At 43.8% G+C, this 26,775-nt stretch overlaps 4 protein-coding genes across 4 annotated transcripts; 2 read left to right on the top strand and 2 right to left on the bottom strand.

Moving 5' to 3' along the window:
• Positions 1-3,758: 3,758 nt before the first annotated feature.
• Positions 3,759-14,891, bottom strand: acp7 (acid phosphatase 7, tartrate resistant (putative)). The gene is made up of 15 exons (XM_083907645.1): positions 14,752-14,891; positions 13,797-13,893; positions 13,549-13,664; positions 12,607-12,807; positions 12,338-12,520; positions 11,732-11,757; positions 10,752-10,849; positions 7,076-7,138; positions 6,532-6,646; positions 6,182-6,295; positions 5,537-5,603; positions 5,134-5,201; positions 4,985-5,056; positions 4,456-4,593; positions 3,759-4,360 (listed from the first exon to the last, which is right to left on the bottom strand). Exons 3-15 carry the CDS (start codon positions 13,655-13,657, stop codon positions 4,295-4,297), a joined length of 1,320 nt encoding a protein of 439 aa, XP_083763771.1. The 5' UTR covers positions 13,658-13,664; positions 13,797-13,893; positions 14,752-14,891; the 3' UTR covers positions 3,759-4,294.
• LOC310942289 (KATNB1-like protein 1) lies at positions 14,436-17,759 on the top strand. Its single transcript, XM_083907646.1, has 10 exons — positions 14,436-14,514; positions 15,345-15,471; positions 15,562-15,599; positions 15,695-15,935; positions 16,025-16,140; positions 16,980-17,030; positions 17,122-17,211; positions 17,301-17,402; positions 17,494-17,587; positions 17,711-17,759. Exons 1-10 carry the CDS (start codon positions 14,438-14,440, stop codon positions 17,750-17,752), a joined length of 978 nt encoding a protein of 325 aa, XP_083763772.1. The 5' UTR covers positions 14,436-14,437; the 3' UTR covers positions 17,753-17,759.
• Positions 17,760-18,322: 563 nt separating this feature from the next.
• Positions 18,323-20,258, top strand: LOC310942290 (fibrinogen-like protein 1-like protein; the record flags this gene model as incomplete). The annotated part of the gene is made up of 2 exons (XM_083907647.1): positions 18,323-18,470; positions 19,564-20,258. The coding sequence occupies 2 exons, from the start codon at positions 18,323-18,325 to the stop codon at positions 20,256-20,258; spliced, it is 843 nt and encodes a 280-aa protein (XP_083763773.1).
• A 2,090-nt stretch (positions 20,259-22,348) lies between these two features.
• chrm5a (cholinergic receptor, muscarinic 5a) lies at positions 22,349-23,926 on the bottom strand (the record flags this gene model as incomplete). Its single annotated transcript, XM_083907644.1, has 1 exon — positions 22,349-23,926. One exon carries the CDS (start codon positions 23,924-23,926, stop codon positions 22,349-22,351), a length of 1,578 nt encoding a protein of 525 aa, XP_083763770.1.
• Between the last annotated feature and the right edge of the window lie 2,849 nt (positions 23,927-26,775).

Genomic DNA, 26,775 nt, shown 5'->3' with positions numbered 1-26,775 from the left:
GCCGTCGTGCTGCGCGGAGACAGGATTCATGCCGTTCGCCCTCCCCGTGGTAGTTTATCAGCGAGGATTCTCAGACTCCACTGTAAATGGTATTTTGACCCTGGCGTCCAAGCCTCCCATAATATACCGCTTATCGAATGCCTGGTCTGTTTCGGTTTACATTTTTCGTCTGGGAAAAAAAAAAAAATGTGTTTTGGATTTCCCTTCGTATAAAAAAAACAACAACAAAAAAAATGTATTTAAAAATCACATTATTTTTCTACTTCAGAGCTCTCTCGGTGCGTGTGTGCGTTTCTGCTGCTGCCACACACTCTACGGCGCTGTGATCCGTTGTGGTGTCGATGTTGAAAGTGGAGTTATGGTAAGAATGTGCAGCGATGTTCCTGCAAACTTTGTGCTTGGCTGTTTTTTCCTCAGCGGTGGTCTGCGGCTGCTTAAGACTGGCCGCTTTGTTCTGGAAGAACACTGAGCTACTGAATTGAAGAAATATCCCTGAGATTTCAGCATCTGAGGGCCCTTGAATTCACTGCATTTGTCCCCCGTCTTCTCAGTTTAGCCTCTTTTTTTTATCAAGTGCCCGCTCATTGATCCCCTATGGGGAGAAAACCGCACACACAAGTGCTCTCCAGTCTCCCCCAAGAGGGGGCGAGAGCACACTGTTGAGTGTGAGAATCCTCTGAAAATAGATAAATAAGGCGGGTAAGCCACATAATTGAACTCCAGTGAATTTGGAGAGGTCTCACAGCTGTTTGGTTGAAGAATAAGAGACATCTGCTCCCCCAATCGTGTGATCTTTGCAGGGTTCATTACATTTTAGTGGCTCGAGCTTGGGAACAGACAAATGGCTGATTTAGAAATCAACCCAAGTGAGAAAGCTGTGTGGTCATGTCAATGTCTTGGGGTGTTAAGTAGTCTAACCACACAGTAGATTCTGCTTTACAAGGCCATCAACTAGAAATGAATTCCAATGTTAGGACGAATTCTGGTGAGGACATTTCGTACCGCTCTGTACCGTCTGACGACGTTACTCACGTTGAGCTCGGTCAACTCGACAATTCGACGCGTCAAAGCCCCGCAAAGCAGTCGAGTAGCTGCTAACGCAGGCGAAGCAGAAAATCCGCTGCCTTGTTAAAAGGCATGAATTAATTTCCGTCGACAAAAGCCAGAAGCCGCAACGCCGCGAACCTGCTGTGCATCTATCACAGGCGGTAATAAGCACGTATTTCACCAACAGGCATGCAATCTGAAGTGACATGTTATTTTCTCCTCTCTCTCTCTCTTTTTTCCTGGATTGCAATCAATGATTTTTTTTTTTTTTTCTTTTTCTCCCTGGTTTTTGGGAAATCACACAAGCTTAATAATGAAGAATTTGCGATGATATGTGACATAGTTCTCATTTAAGACAATAACTTTTGGATTATACATTGTGCATAGATGACTAACTGGAAAACACCCAACATTTATTGCACTATAAATGTTGGTCATTAGCAATTGCGAACGAATAAAATGGATGTGTTGGCTTTAGTCAGCCCCCCACTGGTCTGTGCAGTCTGCAGTAAACACTGTTCTTTTTTGGTGCCTCTCACTCAGTGGGAGACAACAATTTTTCCGAGGATAGCGTGAGGCAAGACAGAGGTTAGGAACTCACTAATACTGGGCCTTCTTCGCCGAGTTACACTCCCTGTCATGAGTGGCGGTTAGCAGTGGGTATAAGGCACAACCGAGAGCGTGAGGTGCGATCGCTGATCGTTTGTTTTTGTTGTTTTTCTCCTGCCAATAACCACCGCGAGGTTGGATTGACTGACGTGTTCAGGACTCTGAGCTTCTCAAGAAGTCAAATCTGCCTTGATTTTATGTCTTTAGGTTGTTTTGGGCCTGTGCTAAGGTCTAAAAAAAATGGCATTTCGACTGCTTTGAATAAAAAGAGCTGGTTAAAGGGACGCTATGTAGTATTTATGGGTTTATATAACCCAAAATCCACTTTTTTATACATATTATGTGCTCCTGCATTGTCTAGTCGATGTATAATAGTTTTTGTTTCATTTTCGTAGTGTTTCAAAAAGTCATGTAAAATAACATGGTCGCGGGCCGCGGTTGCATAGCCACTGTTAGCAGCGAGACGCCATGTTTCTACCGGAGCCTGTAAGGACAAACACGAGAGAACAAATCGAGCGTCGCTTTACTTGTAGCGGAAGTCCCGCCTCCACTCTCTCCGCTTCGTCTGCTACGGCCGCGGTAGCTCCGCCCTCTCCCTCGCCTCACGAACCTCATCTGCTGACACGGAGAAAGACGACGAGTGCGACATTTGACCGGCTGAGGATACCGTAGCGCTCAGGGAAGGGAGGGGGTGAGCAGAGGAGCAGTTCTTTGTTGTACATTTCAGCCTCTCCTCTAGATGACACTATAAACTACTTCACCTTTAAGTCACTGATTTTGTATATACTAGTGCAGTGCCCGTAGGAAGTATTCCTATAGTGGGAGCTGAAGAAGATTTGGCGTGGCTGACAGCCACAACATCTAGCTACGCTAATGCTAATCGAAAATGAAAACATTTGCGTCGTGCCCAAATGAGGTTGCACAGTGTTTGTATTATGTTAGCCCTACGCTAATGCTAATCGTAGCCTCGCCAGCTTACCTTTGGAAACAGGTTCGCCAAGTTAGCCGCAAAGTAGTAGCATGCTAATGCAAAATAAATGTGCGCTCGCGTATTGGTGAATGGACACTGTGAGGACAGCCTCTTCACTACCACCTCGCCGCTCCAGACGGCGCAGCTGCTACTGATGAGCCGCTGCCTGTCTGGTGTAGGCAGCGTGATAAATCAGCAAAAGTGCAGCATGATAAATCAGGGAAAATTAAAATTCCTCCAAAAAATTTGAAAATCAAGGATGCACACCACCATCAACCCATGCTCAACCCATATCCAAAGTCTCAGGGCGATCAGACTAATGTCAGCGTGATATGCCTGTCAAAGACACACAGACAGACACACAGACAGACACACAGACAGACACACAGACAGACAGACAGACGCAACTTGCTTTATAGTTACGCTGTGTCAACAGAGACTGTTAATCTCTGGCATTAACAGACAGACTGGCAACATTGGTCCATGCTGGTTGTTTGCCAATGCTCATCGGGAGCAGCTGGGTGTTATTAGGGATTAAAAAAACAGCACGCTGGTGAAAGGAGAGTCATCGTGGCATGAGCAACACGCCTCTGATGGAAAGTGCCTCGTGCCCAAGCCACAAGCACCTCTGAATTACATAACGGTTCAACTCTGCGTGGGCGTAGACTTCCATGTGTTTTTGTCTCCTGGTGGCCACACAGATGGACAATGAAATAAAGGTTCCAGTTTCCTGATAGAAGGAGCCAAGGGAGAATCTGTCATCTTGATAGAGTGATAGAGGCGAGACTGGATCTGTCTAAGTGGATTTCCTCCAAAGCAAAATATGCTCAGAAGTCTGGAGTTTGCCAAAGTTTGGATGTCTGCGTCTGTTGTCAGTAGATAACTCGTGCAGCAAAGAAGCGACTTAGAGCTTCTGCAGTAGCAAGACCCTGATAAGGACATGTGTTGAGACTGTGTTGGCCTATTGTTTTGGATATAGAATAATGCTGTTCCTGTGTCGTGAATGAAGTTACCATTTCCTGCAAAAACAAATTGTCTTAATGTCTTAGCTGTGGACATTTAGCTGTTTATTTGAAGCATTTTGGATTACATGTCATGTAGGAAAAGTGCTCTAAAAATATAGATTGGTTGATTGTTAAAAAACATAGTTAAAGCAGCTATCAACGTTACACTATGCAATCAATTTTATACAACAATGATGGGTCTATTCCAGCTTTAAACCACATTGAGCAAATACATAAAAAACACCATGTATTTAAAGTTAATACTTCAACAATTGAGGATAATCACATAAAATAGTGGTTTTCCGAATGCATAAAACATAAATATCATGTGCTTTTAAAATTTGAAGATTCATTCATATCTTTTATGGCCACACGGTGGAGTAGTGGCTAGCACTGAAGCAAAAAAGACCCGGGTTTCTGCATGAAGTTGGCATGTTTCCTCCTGTGTGTGTGTGTGAGAGTGAATGGTTGTTTTGTGTACCCACCCTTTTGCCCTGTGTCAGCTGGGATCGGCTCCAGCGACCCACAGCCCTCATGTGGAAGATAAAGCGGGGGTAGACCACGAGCGAATGAATATCTTTCATAAACCGCGATGTAATTGCTGCTTGTTCAGAGTTCAAAGTGCATATCCCGAGCTGAAGAGTAGTAATTTAGTCTCAAGTCCTCAGAACCGGGCAGAGCAGCCATGCTGTTCCTTCACCACCCATATGCTGTCAATGACCTTACCATACTGAAACACACAAGAGGGCTTCATTATGATATAAGTCCTTAAATGGGTCCTTTCACCTGCTTGTGCTTGTGTGAGTGTGTTTCACGTGTGCTCACCTGGTCATCGGAGACCTGCTCCATGTAAACATGAGTGGCGTTGACCACTTGCATGCGGCTGTAGCCGTAGTCTGTGCTGCGGAAGGCGCTCCAGTCCTTTGGGTTTGGATTGAACCTGTCAGTCCTCTCTCTGCAGCCCTGCAGAGGGAAACGACAGTGATTGAACTGAATCTGTTAGTGATAGACAACATTCCCCCCCCTGTTCTTCTTCTTCTCCCTCTCCACAAAGACCAGTGTGACATTTACAACTGTGGCGAGGCCTCGGTGTGAGTCTGGCTGCACTTCGATATGATAATGACTAATCCCTCTGTGGCTGGATGAGAAAGCATGCCCTGCACTGCTGGCGACCACATCAGAAAACACTTAACCAAAGGAACAGCTGGTGCTAAACTCCTGTGGCAGAGCAGCTGCAGCACAGACGGGGACTGGGTACAATACATAACATTGTTTTTGTTGATGTTGTTGTCAGTTCATGCAATGATCCTTGTGGGAACATTAACATGGACATGGATGGATGTAAAGTACTCACAGCCGAGCCTGTGATGATGTGAACTGGAGCTTTTGGGTTGCGATATGGCTGCTCTCTGCTGCCATTGAACACCTGAAGAATACAAGTATCATGACTCTGAGTCAAAACAATAGGAAACAAGATTTCTGTGAGATAATGTTTGAGCTGACCTTGTCACCATAGACAGGCCAGAGCCTCTCATATGTGTGTTCATGTGCCCACAGCTCCAGATCCACTCCTGTGAAGGTAACGATCGTCAATAACAATACCACTATTGTTATTCAGATCCCCTGCTCATTTCATTTTGAGATTTTTAACTTTCCACCACCTGTTAAATAATGTAATGCAACAAACAAAAGCAGAAGAAATGCAATACAATGAAAACATTCGGGGGGGGAAAAAGGGGGCTGGTGGGACATCGGCCAAACCGAAAAAAGCCTGTTTTTTAAATAAATGTTTGGATTGCTCCACTCTCCGCCACTGTTAAGACATTAGTCTGTCTGAACGTGCAAATTTGTGATCTTAAAACACCCATTAGCAGCTGCACAGCTGGTCGTTGAATAGGGAACATACCATAGCGGTAAAATAGATCCTCGAGCCCAGGAGCTGGCGGTTTGGTGTCGTTCCGTCCCAGTCGGACCTGAGAGGTAGCAGAGAGGTATATAACGATGGCATAAACTTACATTAGTGCATGAAACACGACCTGGTAAAGCCCCATTATGCCCATGCCAGTCTTTCTTTTTTCCCGCATACTGCCAAGTGCTGAGAGGAGTTATTTTAACTGGAAACTATTTGGTCCAATTTACAGTGATTATGACAGCATTAGCATGCGCAGCGGGCCAGCTTGCAACGTTCGTGACACGTCTGCTACCGGAGGCAAAATAAAGCTTACATATACTTTTATGTGACATATACGGACGTGTAGTTCTTTGTACGGTTCAAGCAAATGAAAAGTCAATAATAGTTTCTAACACTTTAGATTAGGGAACACATAATCAACTATGTTCTTATTAACATGCATATAAGTAGCATACTAGCCCTTTATTCGTAAATATTAAGCACATGTTAACACCTTATGTAGGAAAAATCTTAATTCATGTCATAATAGAGGTAGAATAAGGTGTTACCGTAATTATTATGCTAATAATAACCGTTTTTGTTGTCGTTTTACCCTCATACAAAAGTTTGAATGAATAGTTTTGAGCAGCTTGAACTCACATAGGAATCAAACTTGGTACAGTCGTCCTGGTCGTCGTCGGAGCAGTACATCGGCCTGTGTCCCATCGTGATGATCCATGGACGTGCGGCTCTGTTTTCTGGCTTGTTGGCATCCTGAAAATGAGGAAAGGGAAGAAGTGAGGACACACACGTGTGTACATGCGAGGCCAAGAAAAGCATACTGAGAGAGATAGGTTTGACAAATCGGTCAGTTTATAAAGAGAAAACCAGAATGGAACGACTTTTTGAAAGATGAATGGAAGTTGGAGAGAGAGAGAGAGAGAGAGAGACAGAGAGCAAACATGGAAACAAAGCAGAGCACTTAGCCGTCATCATCAGTGGTCATTAACCTCCAGGTCTTTCTCCAGCCACTCGTACTGCTTGAAGAGGAGCTCCAAGCCAAACTCGAGATAGAAATAAACCTCAGTGGAGAAGGAGATTATGTGTGCTGCCCCCAGGTTCCAGCTGTGGACACACATTACACAGCCTCGATGTAGTACATGAAGGAACGAGAGCAAGAACAGGTTGCTTGTTAACCAAATACAAAACACAGGCGTTTTATGTAAAATTGACATTACTGAGATAGTATAGAGAACTTGATGTGAGGAGACCTAGGAGTGGATGTTTCACTGAAAGGCAGCTGTTGTGTACATTTGCTGTTCTTCTTTGACTCCCCTTGTTCTTAAGACAAATGTAAAGGCTGACCAAACTAGGAGAAAGAAGCACTGCTTCCACCCTCACTAGTCTGACTCCTGCAGTTCACTACTTCCTGAATGGGCTCTATATGCAAATAACTTCTCCTTTCTCACTTTGTGCACACGGCTACGTATATATATTGTCTTCTATAGATCACAACCAGGTTGTAACAAAGAGCCAGAGCAACTCATACCTTACCTGTACCATAAGCCCTCAGTCTGGCCGGGCATACTGAAGCGATTCCTGTAGTTGGAGAAGTTGCTGAGAACAAAACATAAGATCGTGAGAAATGCACTCGTAATGGACAGATCATATAATCTGCATTCCTTGAATATCAAACAAACAGCAATCAAACACCACAAACTGCTGCTCTCTCTGACTCTGTGGTGCCGGACGCTGAAAAACGGCGAACGCGTTCAGAGTACACGGACGCGGATAATACCAAGCTTGGCTATACAATGAGGCTGCGATTCTTTCAATAACAGTGTTTAATGTTTCGCTGGCGGAGGTCGCAGAGTGGTATATCATCGGATAAAGATGACCCTTTCACTGCGGTGGTGACGTCTGCTTCTAGACCATTCTTGGATATTCTGAGAAACCATACACTTTACTGTAGCCAAGCTATCAATGACTGTCCCGCCAAATTAAAAGGCTGTGGCCTCTGTGACATCATCCTACAGGTTTTTAAAGCTTAGAACCATCGCCAGTCTCTGACGCCAGATAATCAAAATTTGGACTACGCAGGACTAAGCCTGGGTGGAGCTGAGATGGGATGAGCAAGCAGGAGCCACCACGGCTGAGTGTACTACACCTGTGAATCGAGAAGAAAAAAAGCCTCTAAATATACCCAGTTAAAGCCGTGACGACTATAATTTTAGATGTAGCCGTCGTTACGGAAATTTAATCTTAAGGCGATCCGCAGCGGATTTTTACCATCAAGTCATGTGCGGTTCCCTCCTCGATCCCAATATAGTCGCGCGCTTGCACTGATAAATCCACTTCTACGTTTACTGTACACACCACCGCTACCACCAAGTCACCAGCCCACGTATTAGACTGCACCAAACTACATGAAAACACCGCTTTGGAGCATCAAGCGAGCAGCATTGTCCACATTAAACCAGTCGCGTCCAAATAGTACAATGGAGGCATTACGCAAAGCGGGGAAAAAGCCTGTGACGCCAATCGACCCAATCTCTTTTCACCGTTTTTCATTTCAGCACGAAAGCAGGAGCCGGTCTTCTCAACAGGGCCGTTAACTCAGCGAGGTGATTTGAATGATTGTTCATTGTTTTCTTACGTAAGTAAGAGTGGAGTGGGAAGTCAATATTCTGGTCGGGGTGAGACAGTTCAGAACTCTCCATTGACTGGGTTAATGTTGGGTTGTGTGTAACTAGATAACGGCGGGGTCAGAGATCATAGGCCGGGAACAAGGACACGAATGTAGGTTTTGAATAGCCAAGGCATCATATTATATGTTTACAATTAAATGTTTTTTAACACAGCACACAAAGGCTGAGATGAGGTCCTGTGAGAATCAACTAAGCTCTGGTGTTCAGTCAGAAGTGGGTTTGTACTTCCATCTTGTGGCTACTAGGTGAACCAGCAGACACCGTCAAGCGTCTTGGAAGGCATTTGTAACAATAAACAATCTTTTTTTTTTTTCGATTTAGTGGAATATTACAGTCGGTCTGAAGCAAACAGTGCGATAGGAGCGGACGTGCACAAGGGAAAAGATTAGCCAATAGAAATCGAGCTCACCACAGGCTTTGCAGTGTTTTTGCTTTGGGGCAAAGCTGTGGAAAATGTGATTCACGACAAATATGATAAGCTTATATTTGTGTCATTAATCTGGACTGTGACAGTGCAGTGTAACGTGAGTCATCCACTCAAACCCAAAGTATGGTTCCACTCAAATACGAATCAAAATAGAAATCGAGTGAACGTCAAATTCAATGTGAAAACCCCTGACTTTAAGGTGACCCGAGAAGAGTTTCCCCTCCTCATCAGATCTTCCTTTCCATCATCTGATGAGCTTAACCCAGGCAGTTGTAGAAATTAAGAGAGTGAGTGGTAGCCGTGAGGGAAGCATATCACAGGACACCGTTTCAAACACCAACCGTATTCCCGATTCCCCCCCCCGAGGGCCTGATGAACCATACATTGTGCCGGGTGAACAAAGACAGTCTTGATTGGGGCCTTAGCATCTTCTGTGGACCCGCTGTTCTCATCCTGTCGGAATGCTGACTGAAAACGTCTGTGGTCAGCACAATTTAAATTGCCTTTTTACCCATTAGGTTTTTGAGGTTGGAAAGAGAGACGAGCGGAGAAGTGTAGTGAAAAGGGAGCACAACAGAGTCGGGGGGGAAGAAAAACGCAGGGGCCAGCAGCTGGAACATTTGGATTCTTAACAGCACCGCGGAAACAAAGCGCGCATTTACGCATTATACGAGAAGGTGAGAAGGACTGGATTCGAAGTTATGTAATGCAAGGGAGCTGGTTTCTGATTATCAGTTTCTTATGTCAAGACGCAGCGCCAAGGAAAAGAGACTACTGTTAGCAGCTCCTTAATAAAGAGCAGGCAGTAGTCGTCAAATGGCACAGGCACGGCCAAGAGAAAACAGTGATGAATAAATAGTACGGTACTGGGTCTCCAGCAGAAGTGCTTGTTATGCATTTGAAGGTGGCTTAATGTTTTTTTTTTCTCTCACTTTGAACAAAATAATTGCAATATACCGTGAAAATTAAAGAAAACACAACAACTGTACTGTAATATAGTACAGTATAGTTATCTACACTCTTAGAAATAAGGGTTCCAAAAGGGTCCTTCTACAAGGGCTGAGGTTCTACCCGGAGCCATTTGCTTCTGAAAAAGCCTTTCCTGAAGAAAGGGTTTTTCAAGGGTTCTTGGTAACACTAATGGTTCCAGTAAGAACCATTTTGATCCAGAGAACCCATTAAAACCCATTTCCCGAATAAAGGCTTTCAAAAGGGTTCTTGGTGGAACCTTTATAAAAAGGTTCTACCTGGAGCCAAAAAGGGTTCTCCAATGCGGACAAGCCGAAGAACCTTATATGGTTCTACTCAGCACTTTATTTCTAAGAGTGTACGCTCCTAGAAATAAGGGTTCGAAAAGGCTCCTTCTACAAGGTCTGAGGTTCTACCTGGAACCATTTGCTTCTGAAAAACCCTTTCCTGAATAAAGGGTTTTAAAAGGGTTCTCCTATAAGGACAGGTCGAAGAACCTTGTATGGTTCTACTTAGCACTTTTATTGAGTGTAGTACATGCAAAACCTGCAAATACACTCAGTTTCTAGCGTTACTAGGCTACTATGTTTTTGGCGGGATTCACCAACTTATTATTTTTATAATTAAGGAATCTGAATAATGTCATTTGTTGAATAGCTGCTTTTTTTTTGTTGCAAATTTTCATCAACCTAACAAAGGAAAACAAAGCAAAGTTCAGTCCTGTACAATGCGTTGTTGCTCTGGGAATCAATTAATAGATAACAAACATGTGACTCCCAGTCAAATAAATGTTTCTTTTGGAGAGCGGCGCCTTGTTTAGATGTTGGCGGTTCCTGACGCCGTTCCAAGCTTTTCGCAGACCAAAATAGCTCCCATCTGTTCAAAATGGTCCGGGAGGAGTTTTTTCGGCAGACCAAAGCGTTTCCTATAGCGGAAAAACTGCGGCTTTCTCGGGGTGGGGTGGAAGGTAGCGGCAGGAACACGCACATGCACTTAGTTTGAAAAACAAGGGGAAAACACTGACCGACAGAATGCAGAAGAGAGACTGAAGACAGTGAGGGGAACGGTTGGACTTCCTCATCTCTGCGTGTCATGACATTTTCTTGTCACGATAAGTTCCACTTACTATGAAGCTTCATGGTTGCCTGGGCAGGTCATGTAAGGCACGTAGGCTGCTATGGACTGGATCTGCCTCATGAACTCGTCCCCGATCCTAGCGTTATCCTGGAACACATAATTATTACACATGACTCATGACAGATTTAGCAACCCCAACAAAAGGTTTCGTTTTTTTCCTCATTTTGCTAATATCTAACAAAAATTAGTTTTTGAAAAACTGACTGAATCTATTTTCCAGATGAATGTAGGAATGTGTCCTCGGTTCTTACCATCGAAACCTCACTGAAACCATGATATTCTGATACTAGCTACACGACTTCTAAGAACACACTGTGGTTCGTGGCTGTTCTGACGACATTTACCAGCCATTAATGGCCTGTTTTTGTGTTTATAATATCAATGAAGCCACAGGATGTGCTTGTATATTCAAGCTGAAAACGCACATTGGGATGAATCATAGCTATTCAGTCTGCTGATTGCATTAACGATTGCCTCTGAAGTAATAATGCAGGAACTCATTTGATTAAAACAAAAGACTACCAATCAAAGCAAGCATATATCGGCTAAATATCAAAGATTACAGCTGCTAGGTTTTCCAGATGAGCAAATATGTGACTGGGACTAAAGATCAGCAGGTTTTGAATGGCATTATTTTATATTCATTAAAATACGTGGGTGACATTAGCCAAACTCTCATCTTTCACCACAGGCTTAAGGCATTTCACATTAATGCTAATCATAGTACGCTGCACATCTCCGCCACAGCCGGGCGCGTTTATATGCAATGATAATAAACAGTGGTGGGGGTTCGGGAGGGGGGGGTAGGGGGGGTTAGAGTGGTTATCTCAGCTTTCATTGTGGAATTAGTGGAATATCCGAGCAGTTTTAAAGAGAATAGGCTACTGATGAAAGAAGATTGCGGTAACTGAGCTCAGGTAACTGATTGCGGTTTATGATTTTTTTTCGAAAAAACAGAGTTAAAAATACCTCATGCATATCATAGGCAAAGTCCCCTGTAAGACAAACAAATAAAATGTATTAGAATGTGACTTTTATCATCACAATACAGTGAGACAACGCACAAGAAATGTGTTTAAGTGCGTTTTTCCAAAGCGTTAGATGAGAAGGCTAACAGGAAGTTGGAGTAGCTATGCAAGCATGTGTCATCTGGTTCAATGCCGATTATAGTAAGTTGAAAAGTCTTATTGGAAGCGACATTTCTAAAATTGGAAAATAAGACAATACCAAACATGAACAAGTATGTTAACGGTGGGGCATCCTCAGTCTGTGAGTCCCAGAGTTGGGATATTTAAAGGTGCTTTCTCTGCTCATACACAGAGCTGACATTAGGGAGGATCAGTCGTCTGCCCTAGTCTGGTTCGGCTCAGCGAAAATATGTAAAGACTGGTGCCAGTGCTACACCGAGGCCGCTGTGATTAGATAGTTGCGGCAGGCGCTGATAACTTTAGAGAAGGCAGAATAACATGTTTTTCTCTTACAATGTGGAGTATTACTCACGAGACTATTTTCTGAGCTTCCGCTCCCACTAATAATGATTCTACTACTACTACGACTACAGAGTATGGCTCTTACCTATGTGCAGGATGACATCGTACATGCCAAGCTGCGTCTCCTTTTGAAGTCGAGCCAGAGACTGAGGGTTCTCATTGCCCATGTCGCCATACAGAGCAAACCTGGGACTGAAACTAGCGCTGTCGTTCAGGGCGACGAAGGAGAACACGTCGCTCCAGCCCTCGTCACTGCCACAGTGGTACACTGAAATAAAATGGAAGAATATTACTCTGAATAATTCACACGGTCTGTAGTAGAGTGAGAGCCTGTAACAGTAAACGTCTACCCACCATAGACGGCAGCGGGTTTGAGGTCCATGAGCGCGACTCTGTGTATGTACATCTTTCTCTTCTCCTCTCCCGAGTCAACAAACAGAGTGTTGTTGCCCCCGGCTGTCATCTCAAAGAGCCGACTCCCTAGAAGGCCGTACTCCACCTTGCTCTCGGTCTTATTGAAGGTGGTCCAGGTCACTACCATGGAACCTGGCGCTCCTGCGAATCAAGGTTTTTTTTTCCGAAACTTGTTTGAAACGGGATACAGACGGACCTGACAGAACCCCTGGATTCACTTACTGGTGCTTTGATAAAAGCCAAGACATGCGTATGAAAAAGGCTGACTTTGTACATGAGTGGCACTTTTGATCTCGCCGCTGGCAAGATACAGCCGAGTTGAGCCGAGGACTGGTCAGGTACTCAATTCATCAACCGATTAAATGACTACCATATGTTTCACCTTCACAAGGAATGAACAAAAACATCGCATTGACTGTATAAATTATACGTTGGCTTATCCAGCTCTATATCTTTTGGGGTGTAAATAGTCTACTTTCTTCTGATTGGTCAAAATCCTGTCAAGGGGTCAAATGCGCTGTGCTTGTGACCATTGCTTTATAATCTTATAGACATGGAGGTTCTGAAATTGAACTTTCCAACATGTTGTAGTACATTACTAATAAGCACTATGACAATTTATCGAGAAAGTATCAGAAACATAGGGTTTTTGACAAAAGGAGAAGAGAAAATGAACATTTTGCTTTTAGTGAACTTGTGGGAGTGCTCCAGAAAAGAATCAACAAGTTAAATGTTCTGTTTTTCTGTCATCGTGTTGTTGAGATATACGTACAAAACATCTGCAGATCTGCAATCTATGACCTCTGCTGGTGCCCATAAAAGGGAAAACAGTGCGCCTTAATGAAAACACATGACGGTGATAAAAATAGCTCAAGCACGTACCTGGGTAAGAGAGGTGCACCTGCTCCGGCTGAGTCCCGATGGGAGGAACGGCAAGCACCAACAAGGGTGCAAGGCTTAACACCGCACAGGCAGCACGGACAGGCACCATTTTAACACTGAATAAGAGAGACGGAAAGCTTGATATCGTAGCATCACACACAAGTGAAAATAAAACAGATTTGGTCCATGCAGTCACATGATTTTAAGAGCTGTGGTTGACATAAAACAAAGAGAATAAATACACTTACCTGACTCGAGTTCACTCAGTGCTCTGTGGCAGCGACACACAAACTGTGTTCTGATCTCTGAGTGGAGGTCAACATCAGTCAGCCTTGCATGATGAAACTGCAGGAAATGAAAACAGCAGCGTCACTGAGGGTGTTGCAGATAGAGTCGACGAGTTAATACAAGCAGCTGATGTTGTTTTTCACTGTGCATTCAGGGGAGTGCAACAGAGCTGGGCCTAACAAGCGAGAGCTTGGTTTCAATCAACAAAATGCAAAGACAAGCAAATGATACAACTCAGTGATCGGGATAAAGCAGCGTCAGCGGCTCATTAAGGCTGCAGCTGTGCAGACTCAAATGACTTATACTAAATAATGCCTTTGTTTCTGTGCACTGGTTTTCTTTTTATTTCCATCTGAATATGCAAAACACACACGAACAATTCAGATGATAGCATTTTGAACTGCCTACATCATTATTTATTTGGCTGTGCGTACTGTTTGGGTGGAACAATACACACTCAAAACTGAGTCTAGCCTCAGTAAATATGGTTGAATGTGTGTTGGGACGCTAGAGGGCGCACATCACATAAACAGCATTATGAATAGAATGCTTTATGCTCTAATAAAGGGCAGTAGTTCAAGTCAGAATGAGCCGGAGGAGTATGCTAGCTGAGTCACTTTGCTCTCTGCAACAATCCAAGAGTCCATTATTGACCCTGCCTATAAAAGGAACAGCGGGGTGAGTACGTTTGAGACACCCTGTCGCTTTACAGTTACACTTATATCACGTAAAGTGCTTGAAGAACGAGAATGTCAATAACTACTCGGTTAAACCACAGCTCGTAGCATTATTATTCCCCGAGTTGTTTGTATCAGGTAAGCTAGCTAGCTGGCTCGCGCATTCACTTATTATTAACAGCACGTTACGCACAATTTCAAAACTTTTCGTTTCGTTACGTCTTTGAGCAACACTTACAGTTCAGTGTCAGGGAATAAGGTTCCCGCAATTAGCACAAACTATTTCCGAGTCGACTTAGCTCGATAATGTTAAATAAATAAATGAATAAAACCGCAGAACACTCACAAAACACTACTCAGCTGTTAGCGCTGACAACAGTTCCGGACTACTACGTCATTGTGTAGGAACAATAATGCCGCAAGGACTCATGGGAACTCGAGTTTTACTTTCGAAAGCAAGTGTAAACATTGTAAATATCTATGCTATGGACATAGCTTACTTCTTTGAACGGTTGAGTCGAGGTAGAGCAATTAATGGAGACAATTTTTCTTCCAGGTTTCTTTTAATAATTTAATGACTTTAATGACAATTATTAGTTCTACTTCTCTACTTGTTCTTATAAACTTGATAAATGCTGCTAAATGCTAAATTAGCATACATTTTCTTCCCAAACCAATATTTTGATTACCAGTTTCATGTCTTTGATATGTCGTTAATGCATTGTGTTTATGTGAAATATATGGCAAATTATGTAGATTGCAATCCAATATATTTGCATATGTATTGAACAACACTTGATAATATATTTTTTTTATTTTATCTCTCTGTAGGTACAGTATGATGGACTCCAACAGTGAGGATGGAGACTATGAAAATCTTGAGCAGGTCTTCCATCAGGACTCAGCTCAGTACAAAGTGACCTATCATCATCACCCTCATGATAGAAACACTAAAGAGGTGCGATGAGTTCAAATGTTCTATGATAACGGACCTCTTCAGCTTTATATAATAGTGTCATCTCAATGTAAACTGTATTCTTCTGTGCAGGTGGATTATGACAAGAAAGAGGAATTATTTAAAAAGAGGTGTGTGTGTGTGTGCGTAGTTGCATCAGCACATACATTGTGTATTTTAGTTTCACCCAGAGAGTACATGTATACGTTTTTTTACTCCACCCCAGGTATACAGTGAGTCGCTCCGCTAACAACCCGAGCAGAGTGAAGCGAGTGGTGTCGTGCAAAAGGAAGACTCATCACCTGACGGCGGCTCGTCGGAAGCAGCTCGGGCCTGGACGGACGCACGGTGCCGTCAACAAGGAGAATGAGACGAGTCGCCTGCAGGACGCGCAGCAGGACGTCTGCCATAGCGACAGGGCCGGTCGGACTGGTTCTGAAAAGGCTGAGGTCTCTACACTGACACAGGTCAGAAACGGGTCAGAAACAGTAACATACCGTATAAAGTTTCTTATGTCGCGCGTTCTCAAAAATGCATCATTTGTTTTGTGTTTCAGCTCACGAGGGATCATGGCACAATGACCGACGTGCTCTTTGGGAGAAATCTGAAGCTGAAAGTGGCTTTGACGCTGTGGCGGAGGAACGTGGGAGAGCTACTGACATACTTTCTCAGGTATGTTGTCTTGTTTTAAAGGCGCCATATGTAAGAATGTGGCCAAAAACTTGTTACTACAGTCAAATTCAAAACACAGAGGTTTTTTTAGGTTTCGTTTTCTGACGTAACTGGCAACCCGTGGTTGCTCGGCAGCTGAGACTCTACCGACTGCAATGATTGGTAGACGGCGGTAGGTGGCGCCACATGCGCCAAAACATGATTTGCAGTCTGCAAAATATTTTTTTTTTAATGCAAATATTTTGTCTGTGCTGTTGTTGTTGGTGAGTTCAGTTTGTTATATGAACATTATTCCTGAGTCTCTGTGACATATTAGGACACATATGTCAAACTCAAGGCCCGGGGGCCAGATGTGGCCCGTCACGTCATTTTATGCGCCCCGTGAGTGGTTAATTGGTCTTAAAAATCTGTGTTAAAATAGGTCTATACTGCTCTAAGGCTTTGCCTTGACCATAAACTACATTTCCCATAATGCATGGCGATTGCGTTACCCGCAAAGTGACGGCATCGCAATCGCGGCCCAGGTTACCCCCCCAGGTTACCTATAATGCATCATATTTGTAACTTGAATAAGTAATAAATACATAAAGATATTTAGCAATATGTTACAGAGTTGTTACCTTTAGTTTACATTATATTTGGTTACATTTAGTTACATTTATTCTGTATGTATGGCCCTTTGAGGGTAACCATTATGCTGATGTGGCCCTCAGTGAAAATGAGTTTGACGCCCCTGTATTAGGAGGATTTTATGACCATTTAGATTTATTACATAATGCACCTTTAAGCATAATATGACATGCACTCATGATATATGACTATGACTCATTTTCGAGCAGAATCCAAGACGTTGGCGTGTTTGTTGATTTCCTCCCCCTCATGAGCAAAAGGTAAACATCACATTTTACAACACACATGTTCACACACAGCTTCAAATATGTATCATTTAGTCTAGAATGAATGAATGAATAAATCCCACAGCATTGACGAGGAGTCTTCGAGGATTACCATCGGCTGCTGCGTCGACCTCTTTCCTTTGGTTCGAAAAGTCCTCAACAACCCGTATGAAGAGTGAGTCCCCCTGCTGGATTACTACGACTATTTTTTTACAGAATCATTTCAAAATAAAAGAATAGATGGGTGTCCTTTTATACTTACAGGCACATTAAAGTTGGCCTACACTGGATAAATGCAGTCTTGAAAAAATGGTGGAAGGAACTGAGAGAAAGCGGTTGTACTGGATCGTCACCTCGGCTAGAGAAGTACGTGCTTCGCCGCTATTTTCAAAAACGCCTCTCTACGTATGTATGTATGTGTGACCCTTTGTGATCATGGAGTTCTACTTTGTCACAGGAATTTCCAGGTTTTTAATCAGCAGTTGTTGGCGTTCTGGCTGGAGGAACCCTTTTTGAAATGTGTTCCGGGAGCTGCAGGAGACATGGTAAAGGTCAGTGTACGTGTGTATGAATAATACACTATAACATTACCATTGTTATTGTTGACTCTGAGCGTTTCTAATGCCTGTAAAAACTGTACAAGACATCTTACGCAATCTTCTCTCTCCCCGCAGGTCGTTGACTCTTTTCTGTCTCAGCTTACCTTGCAGCAGTGAAGAGCCACATCGCAGATCTTTCTCTGGAAGTCGTAGATAGGAGCTGCTTTTTTGTATCGTCTTAGTACTGTGCCTCGTCTTGTTCATATTTGTACCTAATGTATTAAGCTTATTTTTGATCAATAAAATGGAAGAAAAAAAAATGCAGTTGTTTCAGTCCTGGCCTGGACTTCAACCTCGACCTAATCTTGAAGTGATTTAAACGGCTCAGAGATACGGGTTTTCCTCGTTCACAGCTCCTAATTTGCATGCAGCGCTATCTCACTTGACACAGATAAGTAAGTGGAGGCTCGGTGTCTGTCATTGTGACGTGAACCCGAGGCTGAAGTCCAGCCGTGACTGGACAGGAGAGGACCCTGCCATTCAATGAACTCTGAATCTGACTGGCAGCAGTTGACAGCAGTTGACAGCATTGAGTAGACTAACGCTGCAGTAGGAGAAGATTCATTTACTGAAGGTAAGCAACCCTCAATTTCTGTCATTTCTGTTCATCGAACTCCACGAGACACTTTTTTTTTCAATATCAATACCTGAACCCTGTCGCTTTGACGACACAGGTGAAAGCGAAGGATGAGGCGTCTGAGATGCTGGCTGCAGGCGGCGGCCGCCCTGCTCCTGCTGTGCGTCGCTGGAGTCGCCGCGGAGCAACTGCAAGCTGAGAACCTGCATCTGCTTCCCCCGGACGAGCACAGCTTGGTGCGAAACCGCGAAATGAGAGGTATTCGCTCTAGTTTTAGATGTCGCCGAGCCTCCTGCTTGCTTTTAAATGCTGCTTGAATCATATTTGATGTACCGTGTGAGGTCATTTGTGTACCTCAGTAAGAGAGACAGAGAATATAAAGTCCTTTTTTACAGACTGTTTATTATGGATCATATTCCAACAGGAAGGTCGTGATCCCACGCTCTGCTAGTCTACGCTCTTAGAAATAAAAGTGCTAAGTAGAACCATATAAGGTTCTTCGGCTTGGCTCCAGGTAGAACCTAACCCTTTTGGAGGGTTCCACCAAGAACCCTTTTAAAACCCTTTATTCAGGAAAGGGGTTTTAAAGGGTTCTCTGGATCAAAATGGTTATTCCTGGAACCATTAGTGTTGCCAAGAACCCTTGAAAAACCCCGTTCAGAAGCAAATGGTTCCAAGTAGAACCCCAGCCCTTGTAGAAGGAACCTTTTGGAACCTGGAAGTGTACCTACCTACCCATCTGCCTTACTTATGTACCCAACTACCTAGTTACTTGCCTACCTATCTACCTACCTTTCTTAATGTTTTTCTTGTTTTCTACCTACACTCTTAGAAATAAAAGTGCTAAGTGGAACCATATGAGGTTCTTTAGCTTGTCCTCATAGGAGAACCATATTTGGCTCCTTTTGGAGGGTTCCACCAAGAACCCTTTTAAAACCCTTTATTCAGGAAAGGGGTTTTAAAAGGTTCTCTGGATCAAAATGGTTCTTATTGGAACCATTAGTGTTACCAAGAACCCTTGAAAAACCCCTTTCTTCGGGAAAGGCTTTTTCAGAAGTAAATGGTTCCAGGTAGAACCTCAGTCCTTGTAGAAGGACCCTTTTGGAACCCTTATTTCTAAGAGTGTACATTGTTGTTGTTTTGTCGTTGCTATAAACTTATCCCCCAAGTTGCTCCTGACGTCTGTGCTGGCAGAAAAACTGTAGGGTAAAGCGCTTTGAGTGGTCATCGAGATTAGAAAGCCGCTATATAAACACAGACCACTTCACAGTTTGATCTAATCTGAACTTATCTCTTCCCCCACTTTCCATCTTTTTAACCTTTCCCTGTTATTGTTTTATTTGCTCATCAGTGCCGCCCAGGGACTGCCACGAAATGTTGATGCTCTCTTCAGGCCAGGCCCAAGACGGGCTCTACCTGATCCAGCCGGGCGTCGCGCCCGTCGTGGCGTACTGCGCCATGCGGGAGGGCGGCTGGACCGTGGTGCAGCACATCACCGTCAACAGCAGCGTGAATTTCGACCGCACCTGGGCCGAGTACAAGCTCGGCTTCGGCCGCGTCTCTGGGGATCACTGGCTCGGCAACGAACACCTTCATCAGCTCACCCGGGGCCCTGCGCGCTACAAGCTAGGAGTGAAACTAGTGGACCCAGATGCCGTCACCAAGATGGGTGAATACGACCCGTTTCTAGTGGAGGACGAGGCCTCGGCATACAGGCTAAGGCTGGGCCTGTTCCAGGGCACCTCTGTGGACGCTTTGACCCTGGACACGGAGAACTATCTGCACGACAACCAGAAGTTCACCACCAAAGACAGAGACAACGACAACTACTTCCAAAACTGTGCCAAGCTGGAGTTTCAGGGTGTTCCCGGAGGAGGGTGGTGGTACGACGCCTGCGCTGGCGCTAATCTAAACCGCAGGAATGTCATCTACTGGCAGAAGGACTGCAACAAAGAGCGACTGTGCAAGTACGCGTGGATGATGGTGAGACCGTCGGACACAGTCAAACTGATTCAGAGCAAAGACTGCAAGAGGGATGAGCTGTGATGGACTCATTGTTAAAGGTGCATTATGTAATAAATCTAATGCAACTGGCCATAAAATCCTCCTAATATGTCACAGAGACTCAGGAATAATGTTCATATAACAAACTGAACTCACCAACAACAACAGTACAGACAAAATATTTGCATTAAAAAAAATATTTTGCAGACTGCAAATCACGTTTATGTTTTGAAATCATGTTTTGGCATGTGGCGCCACCTACCGCCGTCTACCAATCATTGCAGTCGGTAGAGTCTCAGCTGCCGAGCAACCACGGGTTGCCAGTTACGTCAGAAAACGAAACATTGAAAGACCTCGGTATTTTGAATTTGAATGCAGTAACCGTTTTTGGCCACATTCTTACATATGGCGCCTTTAAAACAACACAACATACCTGAGAAAGTATGTCAGTAGCTCTCCCACATTTCCTCCGCCACAGCGTCAAAGCCACTTTCAGCTTCAGATTTCTCCCAAAGAGCACGTCGGTCATTGTGCTATGATCCCTCGTGAGCTGAAACACAAAACAAATGATGCATTTTTGAGAACGCACGACATAAGAAACTTTATATACGGTCCGATCCGCGTTAGTTTCTGACCTGAGTCAGTGTAGAGACCTCAGCCGTTTCAGAACCAGCCCTGTCGTTATGGCAGACGTTCAGCGGGGAAATCCAGCTTCTTATGTTGCTACATTTTAAGCACATCTAACAAATACTACATTGAACTACAGCAGTTATAATGGACATTGACTTTAGCACATTTTATTCTGAAATTCATGAACATAATCGCGAAAAATACTGAAGGACACAAACTCGAAAACGGTATTAAAAAAAAAAAACGCGTCAAGTCTTTTTCCAGCATATCAATACAAGAAGCAAAACAATGTATTTCGTTCCTCGAGTAAGTGCAGAGTCCTGTTTTTGTTTTTGTTTTTTACAGCAGCAAGAAAGTGTTTTCAGGACTTTTTGATTATGACACGTGTAAAATACCTTTTGGTTACTCTTCTTATACCAAACAAACAAACAAACAACAAACAAAATTTTCATTTTGCCACAGGACATTACGAGTTTACCAGATACACAATAAAGATATGATGATTTGATGACTGTAATTGATAAAAAACAAATACTGCATTTTAATTCTCCAAAGGCAAACAATAAATAAAAAGAAAGTCCTGAGGATAATTAAATAAAATTAAATACTCGATATTTCTGTAAACAATGATACCGTTCAGCAAGTTTTGTAATGTAGTCAGTGTTGTTGTGTTGTTCGGGTAGGCTTTCATTTGGTATTATTTATGACTTTACAGGACAGGACTATTCATTTATTTTCACTCGTCTTACAAATAACAACAGCACACAAAAAAACATTGATTTGATTATGAAGTTGCCATTTTCGACTTTGCAAGCAGATTCCAACATCAACAAGACGCGTATTAGCCCTTTAAAAATAAATAACCAAGTCAGACAGTGCAACTTGAATACAAATACAGTAAAATAAGAAATAATACACGTTTTAATTGATGGCATTTTTTGTTGTACGAAAGCACCGATCTCTTTTAAACTATGTACACTATCATTGATTAAAGCATGTTCAGACATATTTAAGATGTGCTTCCATTTTCATAGTCTGAGCAGAAATAACTGCTGCACCAACCCTTTTTATATTGATATATTCTAATATACTGTATATGAATTTACCGCTGTCATCATTCATATTTAAAAAAAAAAAAAAAAAAAAAAGCATTAAAGGTGCATTATGTAATAAATCTAAAGCAACTGGCCATAAAATCCTCCTAATGTGTCACAGAGACTCAGGAATAATGTTCATATAACAAACTGAACTCACCAACAACAACAGTACAGACAAAATATTTGCATTAAAAAAAATCTTTTGCAGATTGCAAATCATGTTTTTTGGCATGTGGCGCCACCTACCGCCGTCTACTAACCATTGCAGTCAGTAGAGTCTCAGCTGCCGAGCAACCACGGGTTGCCAGTTACGTCAGAAAACGAAACCGGAAAGACCTCGGGTGTTTTGAATTTGAATGTAGTAACCGTTTTTGGCCACATTCTTTACATATGGCGCCTTTAAATTCACGTGAGTTTGGAGCCGACCGCGGGATTCTGTCCGTACCAGTATAGTTTCTCCTCGATCCGTTTCTTCTTCCACTGACAGAGCAAGAGCATGCGAAAGGTCTTTTGAAAAGTCTTGTTGCACAGGGCGTAGCACATGGGATTCACCGTGCTGTTGACGTAGCACAGCCAGTAGCCGAGGTGCCACAGGGAGAGGGGGATGCAGTCCGAGCAGAAGGTCGAAATCAGCACCATGATGTTGTACGGCGTCCACGTCAGGATGAACGCCAGCAGGATGGCGCTGAGAGTCTGCGCCGCCTTGCGCTCCTTGATCAACACCATCCTCTTCCTCTTGGTGATCTGGCTCTTCAGTATGGCGTCGATGGGTTTCGACGTCGAGGACACGGACGGAGCGCTCACGGACTCGGCCGAGGAGAACGTCGACCGCGTCATTTTGGCGTCGCCGTTCCTGCCCTGGTGGTCGCCGCGAGCGTCTTTGGCCGCGGCTTTGAACTTGTACGACACGCACCTGCCGCTCCGCTGAGAGTCGCTTTTGGGCAGCGTCCGGAAGAAGTTGTCTTCGTCGAAGCCGCTGAGCCGCTCGCTCTCGCTGCCCACTCCGCTCTTGCCGGTGTCGCGGGCCTGCTGGTCCCTGTCCGAGGCCTGGAAGCCTCCCGGCGAAGCGGGCTTGTCCTCGTCGTCCGAGGAGGCGTAACTGTTGAAGGTGGTCAGCTGACCGGCTCTGGACCACTCGTCGTTTGTGCTGGCAGCCGATTTGGTGGCATTGCTCCGGTTGGACGACGACCAGGAGGCTTGGTTTCTGTCCTGAGACGTTTTTTTGTAGCTAAAACAGGATCTGATGATGGTCTTCTGAGGCTGACTGACCCCAGACTCTGTGCTGTGGTGAATCCCCTGAAGCTCAGCCAGATCTTTGGTCCTCTTCTCCGTCTCCTTGTAGATCCGACAGTAGAGGATCGTCATGACCGACACGGGGATGTAAAAGGCCGCAATCGCCGTCCCAAACGTTATCACCGGCTCCGAGAAGAACTGGATCTGGCACTGCTTCTCTGGGACTGTCCTTTTCCCGACAAAGTACTGCCAGCAGAGTATCGGCGGAGCCCACAGGACGAGCGACACCAGCCAGGCTAAGCCGATCATAATCCCGGCTCGTTTGGGAGTCCTTTTGGCCCTGTATGTCAGGGGCCGGGTGATGGAGAAGTATCTGTCAAAGCTGATCACCAACAAGTTCATGACGGACGCGTTGCTGGCTACGTAGTCCACAGCCAACCACAGGTCACAGGCGAGGTTCCCCAAGGCCCAGTAGCCCATCAGTATATACGAGGTATACAGATTCATGGAGAAAACGCCTATGATGAGGTCCGCGGCTGCCAGACTCAGCAGGTAGTAGTTGTTCACCGTCTTGAGCTGGCTGTTGACTTTAAACGAGAGCATGACCAAGACGTTGCCCACAATGGTGATGAGGCTGACGATCGCCGACACGGTCGCGATGGCGATCACCTCCCAGAGATCGTGAGTCACTGGGCGGACGTCCGCCGCGCTGCTATTCGCGCTGGCGTTCGGCAGAGTTTCCCCCTCCATGATTGTGTGACTTATTGGCGTCCAAACATGGTCGCTTTTGGAAAAGAAGAGAAAGAAGAAAGGTCATTGCCACTAGAGGGCATCATTTAAACATCAAGTCACATGAAGTGGCTTCACACTAGCAGACGAGGTGAGGAGGATTAACCCTTAGTTTTATACCGTGGTAATAATACACAACTCCTTATATGGACATCCTGGGGGTGTGTGTTCATAGGTCACATATTCAGGCTTTAAAATTATTCGTTGTTGAGTCAAAGTTATGATTATATATCGCATATTTAGTCATGATATAAAGAAGCAATAATTTTGAATAAAAAAAAATAATAAAAAAATCATCAAGTTGCCTAGGTAGGTTGTGGTGAAATAAACGATATAAGACACTCTATATTGCGCATTCTTATAGCCTCTGTTTTTGCTGTACATTTAAACATAGTAATGGGGAAAAAAGCAGCCAAAATGCTCTGTGTTCTGAGGGTTTTATCTTTTTTTTTTGTTGTTGCTTTGTTTGTTTCATTACTTCACACGAGAGACCCGAGAGGCACCACAGGAGCGTGACAAAGTGCGGACGCCGCGGTCACACCCTGGACACATCACCAGTCCATTGCGCCTCCCGGAGCTCAGCTGTGATCAACTTCAAATTTGGCCATATGTCTTGGTCTCGGGTGTATTGTGTAGGCAAATTAAAATTAGATTACGTTGCGAAATGTGTTGTTTTTTTTGTTTTGTATTTTACTTTCAGTCAGCCAAATGTGACCACATCATTTCCCAAAGTTGCAAATACCGCACTAAAACTAGCACTGCTCGTTCGGTCGTGTAATTCAGTTTTTTTGCCCGTTATGATGAATCAAGTCGCCCAAACGTCCAAATCTCTGCCTACTCAGTTAACTAATTTGTCAGCCATGCATCAAATTAAGTTCTACTGTGAGTGTACCTCATTTCTGAATGTAAAGTATGAATGTATGAGCTGATTGGTCATATTTATGGCCTCTTTACTTCCAGATTACCTCGTGTCTCTTCAACCACACACAAAACAATAGTTTCAAAGTGTTTTTTTCCTCATCACAAATAATAATAAAAAGTACAGACTTGTATAGACTCTTAGATTATATAGATCAAACCACCATCGTGATGGAATAATAATATAATAATATAAATGATGTGGCCTGATGCTCTGTCACTTGGATTTAAACACTCTTGGGACGACATTATGTCACGTCCCTGCTCGTACAAACCGCTACTGATGGAACGGGACTCCCGTAGTACCCTCCTCTACCAGTAGAGGGCAGTAAACACCAGCCACCAACTCACACACCTCATTATGATCTCTTCACTGTGAAGCGCACGCACTTCATCATGTGGGTGCCGGACACTACAATTAACGTCGGATGAGGGGATATTAATGCCAACGTTGACCTTTTGTTTTAAAAAAATAAAATAAGCCACGCGTTGTTCTGTGTGTGCTGTGCAGCCAAAGTTACTAGGACAAGAGAGGGCAGGGAATCAGGAAGTCAACTGGCATCAATTTTGTTGGGCAATGCTTTAGAAAACTGAATGTAGGTCATTTATTTCCCCCAAAGAGTTCACTTTAGATAGTTATTATATTCTGAGCTCAAGATAAAAAAAGAAATCCCTGTCATGGTTTGGGCCAACAATAGAATTCTGCACTTATTTTTAAACTTTATTTCATTATTTAACACCATTCCTTTGACAGAGCCCAGATAGAGCCCCACACAACCACCTACCGTCTACCAATCATTGCAGTCAGTAGAGTCTCAGCTGCCGAGCAACCACGGGTTGCCAGTTACGTCAGAAAAACGAAACCTAAAAGAACCTCGGTATTTTTGAATTTGAATGTAGTAACCGTTTTTGGCCACATTCTCACATATGGCGCCTTTAAACTTTAACCTGGCCACAATTCAAATCTTAGAACCTAAACTCATCCAGTTCCTTTAGAAACGACGTCCGTGCCTCATTAGACCACGTTTTGGTTTCCGTTAGACCACATGACCTTGCGTGTTTACGCCAGAAAAACACACACACACACACACACAGGATTGCTAATAGCCTCTAAGTCGAAGCAGGAAACATTTTAATGGTACACCCAGAGCTCCGAGACTTGGGTGAACTCTGAATCCCCGTTAATATTTGAATGATGGTCTATTCCGGCTCGTTTTTTGGAACTTTTTACCGAGGCAGATGGGTATAAAAGTGGTATTATAGCGTAGTAGAACACCGTCTGGGCAAGGTGTGAGATGTTAAAGACACTGTACGGCAACATTTTGACCTCGATCCTATACCCAGAGGCCACTGCAGTGAACTAAAGAAAAGAGAAGACTTCTCTTTTCAGTCCACTATCAAAAAACACATGAACACATCCATAAACAATGCATATTTTCTTTGTCTCTGGAACTCTAATACGTATAATCTCTGCACTAATGAGGAACGATGAAGTGGTTTTTTGGCTCCTGACAGGAACACAGTGACAACACTTAAAGCCATTAAGGACGTCTATTATTTCATAGTGAGTGAGTGCAACACTACATTAATGACCCCCCCATCATCTGGACTGGATTACCATCTGGGCTATAAAACTATATTTCGAGTTGTATTAAGTGTGAATACGTGTGTGTGTCACTGCCCTTAACACATAAAACACACACATTTATTCAACCTGAGGCTATGCTGTTAAAATAAAGGCGGTTTATCCTCCACATGTGGGTCACATGGGACAAAAAGGCAACTGCAAATCCTTGGACGATGAAACATAATCTGGGATTCTGTCTCTGTGGAGACTCTCTCAGATCGTTAATATGTCTGGAACAATACTAACATATAGAAGTAGCATACTA

This window comes from Microchirus variegatus, assembly GCF_963457635.1.
Source record: "Microchirus variegatus genome assembly, chromosome: 21".
Classification (NCBI taxonomy): domain Eukaryota; kingdom Metazoa; phylum Chordata; class Actinopteri; order Pleuronectiformes; family Soleidae; genus Microchirus; species Microchirus variegatus.
Note: the sequence above shows the minus strand (reverse complement) of the source record. Positions and strands in the feature narration are given on the sequence as shown.

Coding starts and splice junctions, on each gene's coding strand:
- LOC310942289 (XM_083907646.1), top strand. CDS start 14,438: ATGCTAGCTGAGTCACTTTGCTCTCTGCAACAATCCAAGAGTCCATTA. Junction 17,031..17,121: donor CTCCCCCTCATGAGCAAAAG/GTAAACATCACA, acceptor TAAATCCCACAG/CATTGACGAGGAGTCTTCGA. Junction 17,403..17,493: donor TCGTCACCTCGGCTAGAGAA/GTACGTGCTTCG, acceptor ACTTTGTCACAG/GAATTTCCAGGTTTTTAATC.
- acp7 (XM_083907645.1), bottom strand. CDS start 13,657: ATGGTGCCTGTCCGTGCTGCCTGTGCGGTGTTAAGCCTTGCACCCTTG. Junction 12,808..13,548: donor GGTGCACCTCTCTTACCCAG/GTACGTGCTTGA, acceptor CTTGATTCGCAG/GAGCGCCAGGTTCCATGGTA. Junction 6,647..7,075: donor ACTGAGGGCTTATGGTACAG/GTAAGGTATGAG, acceptor GTGTGTCCACAG/CTGGAACCTGGGGGCAGCAC.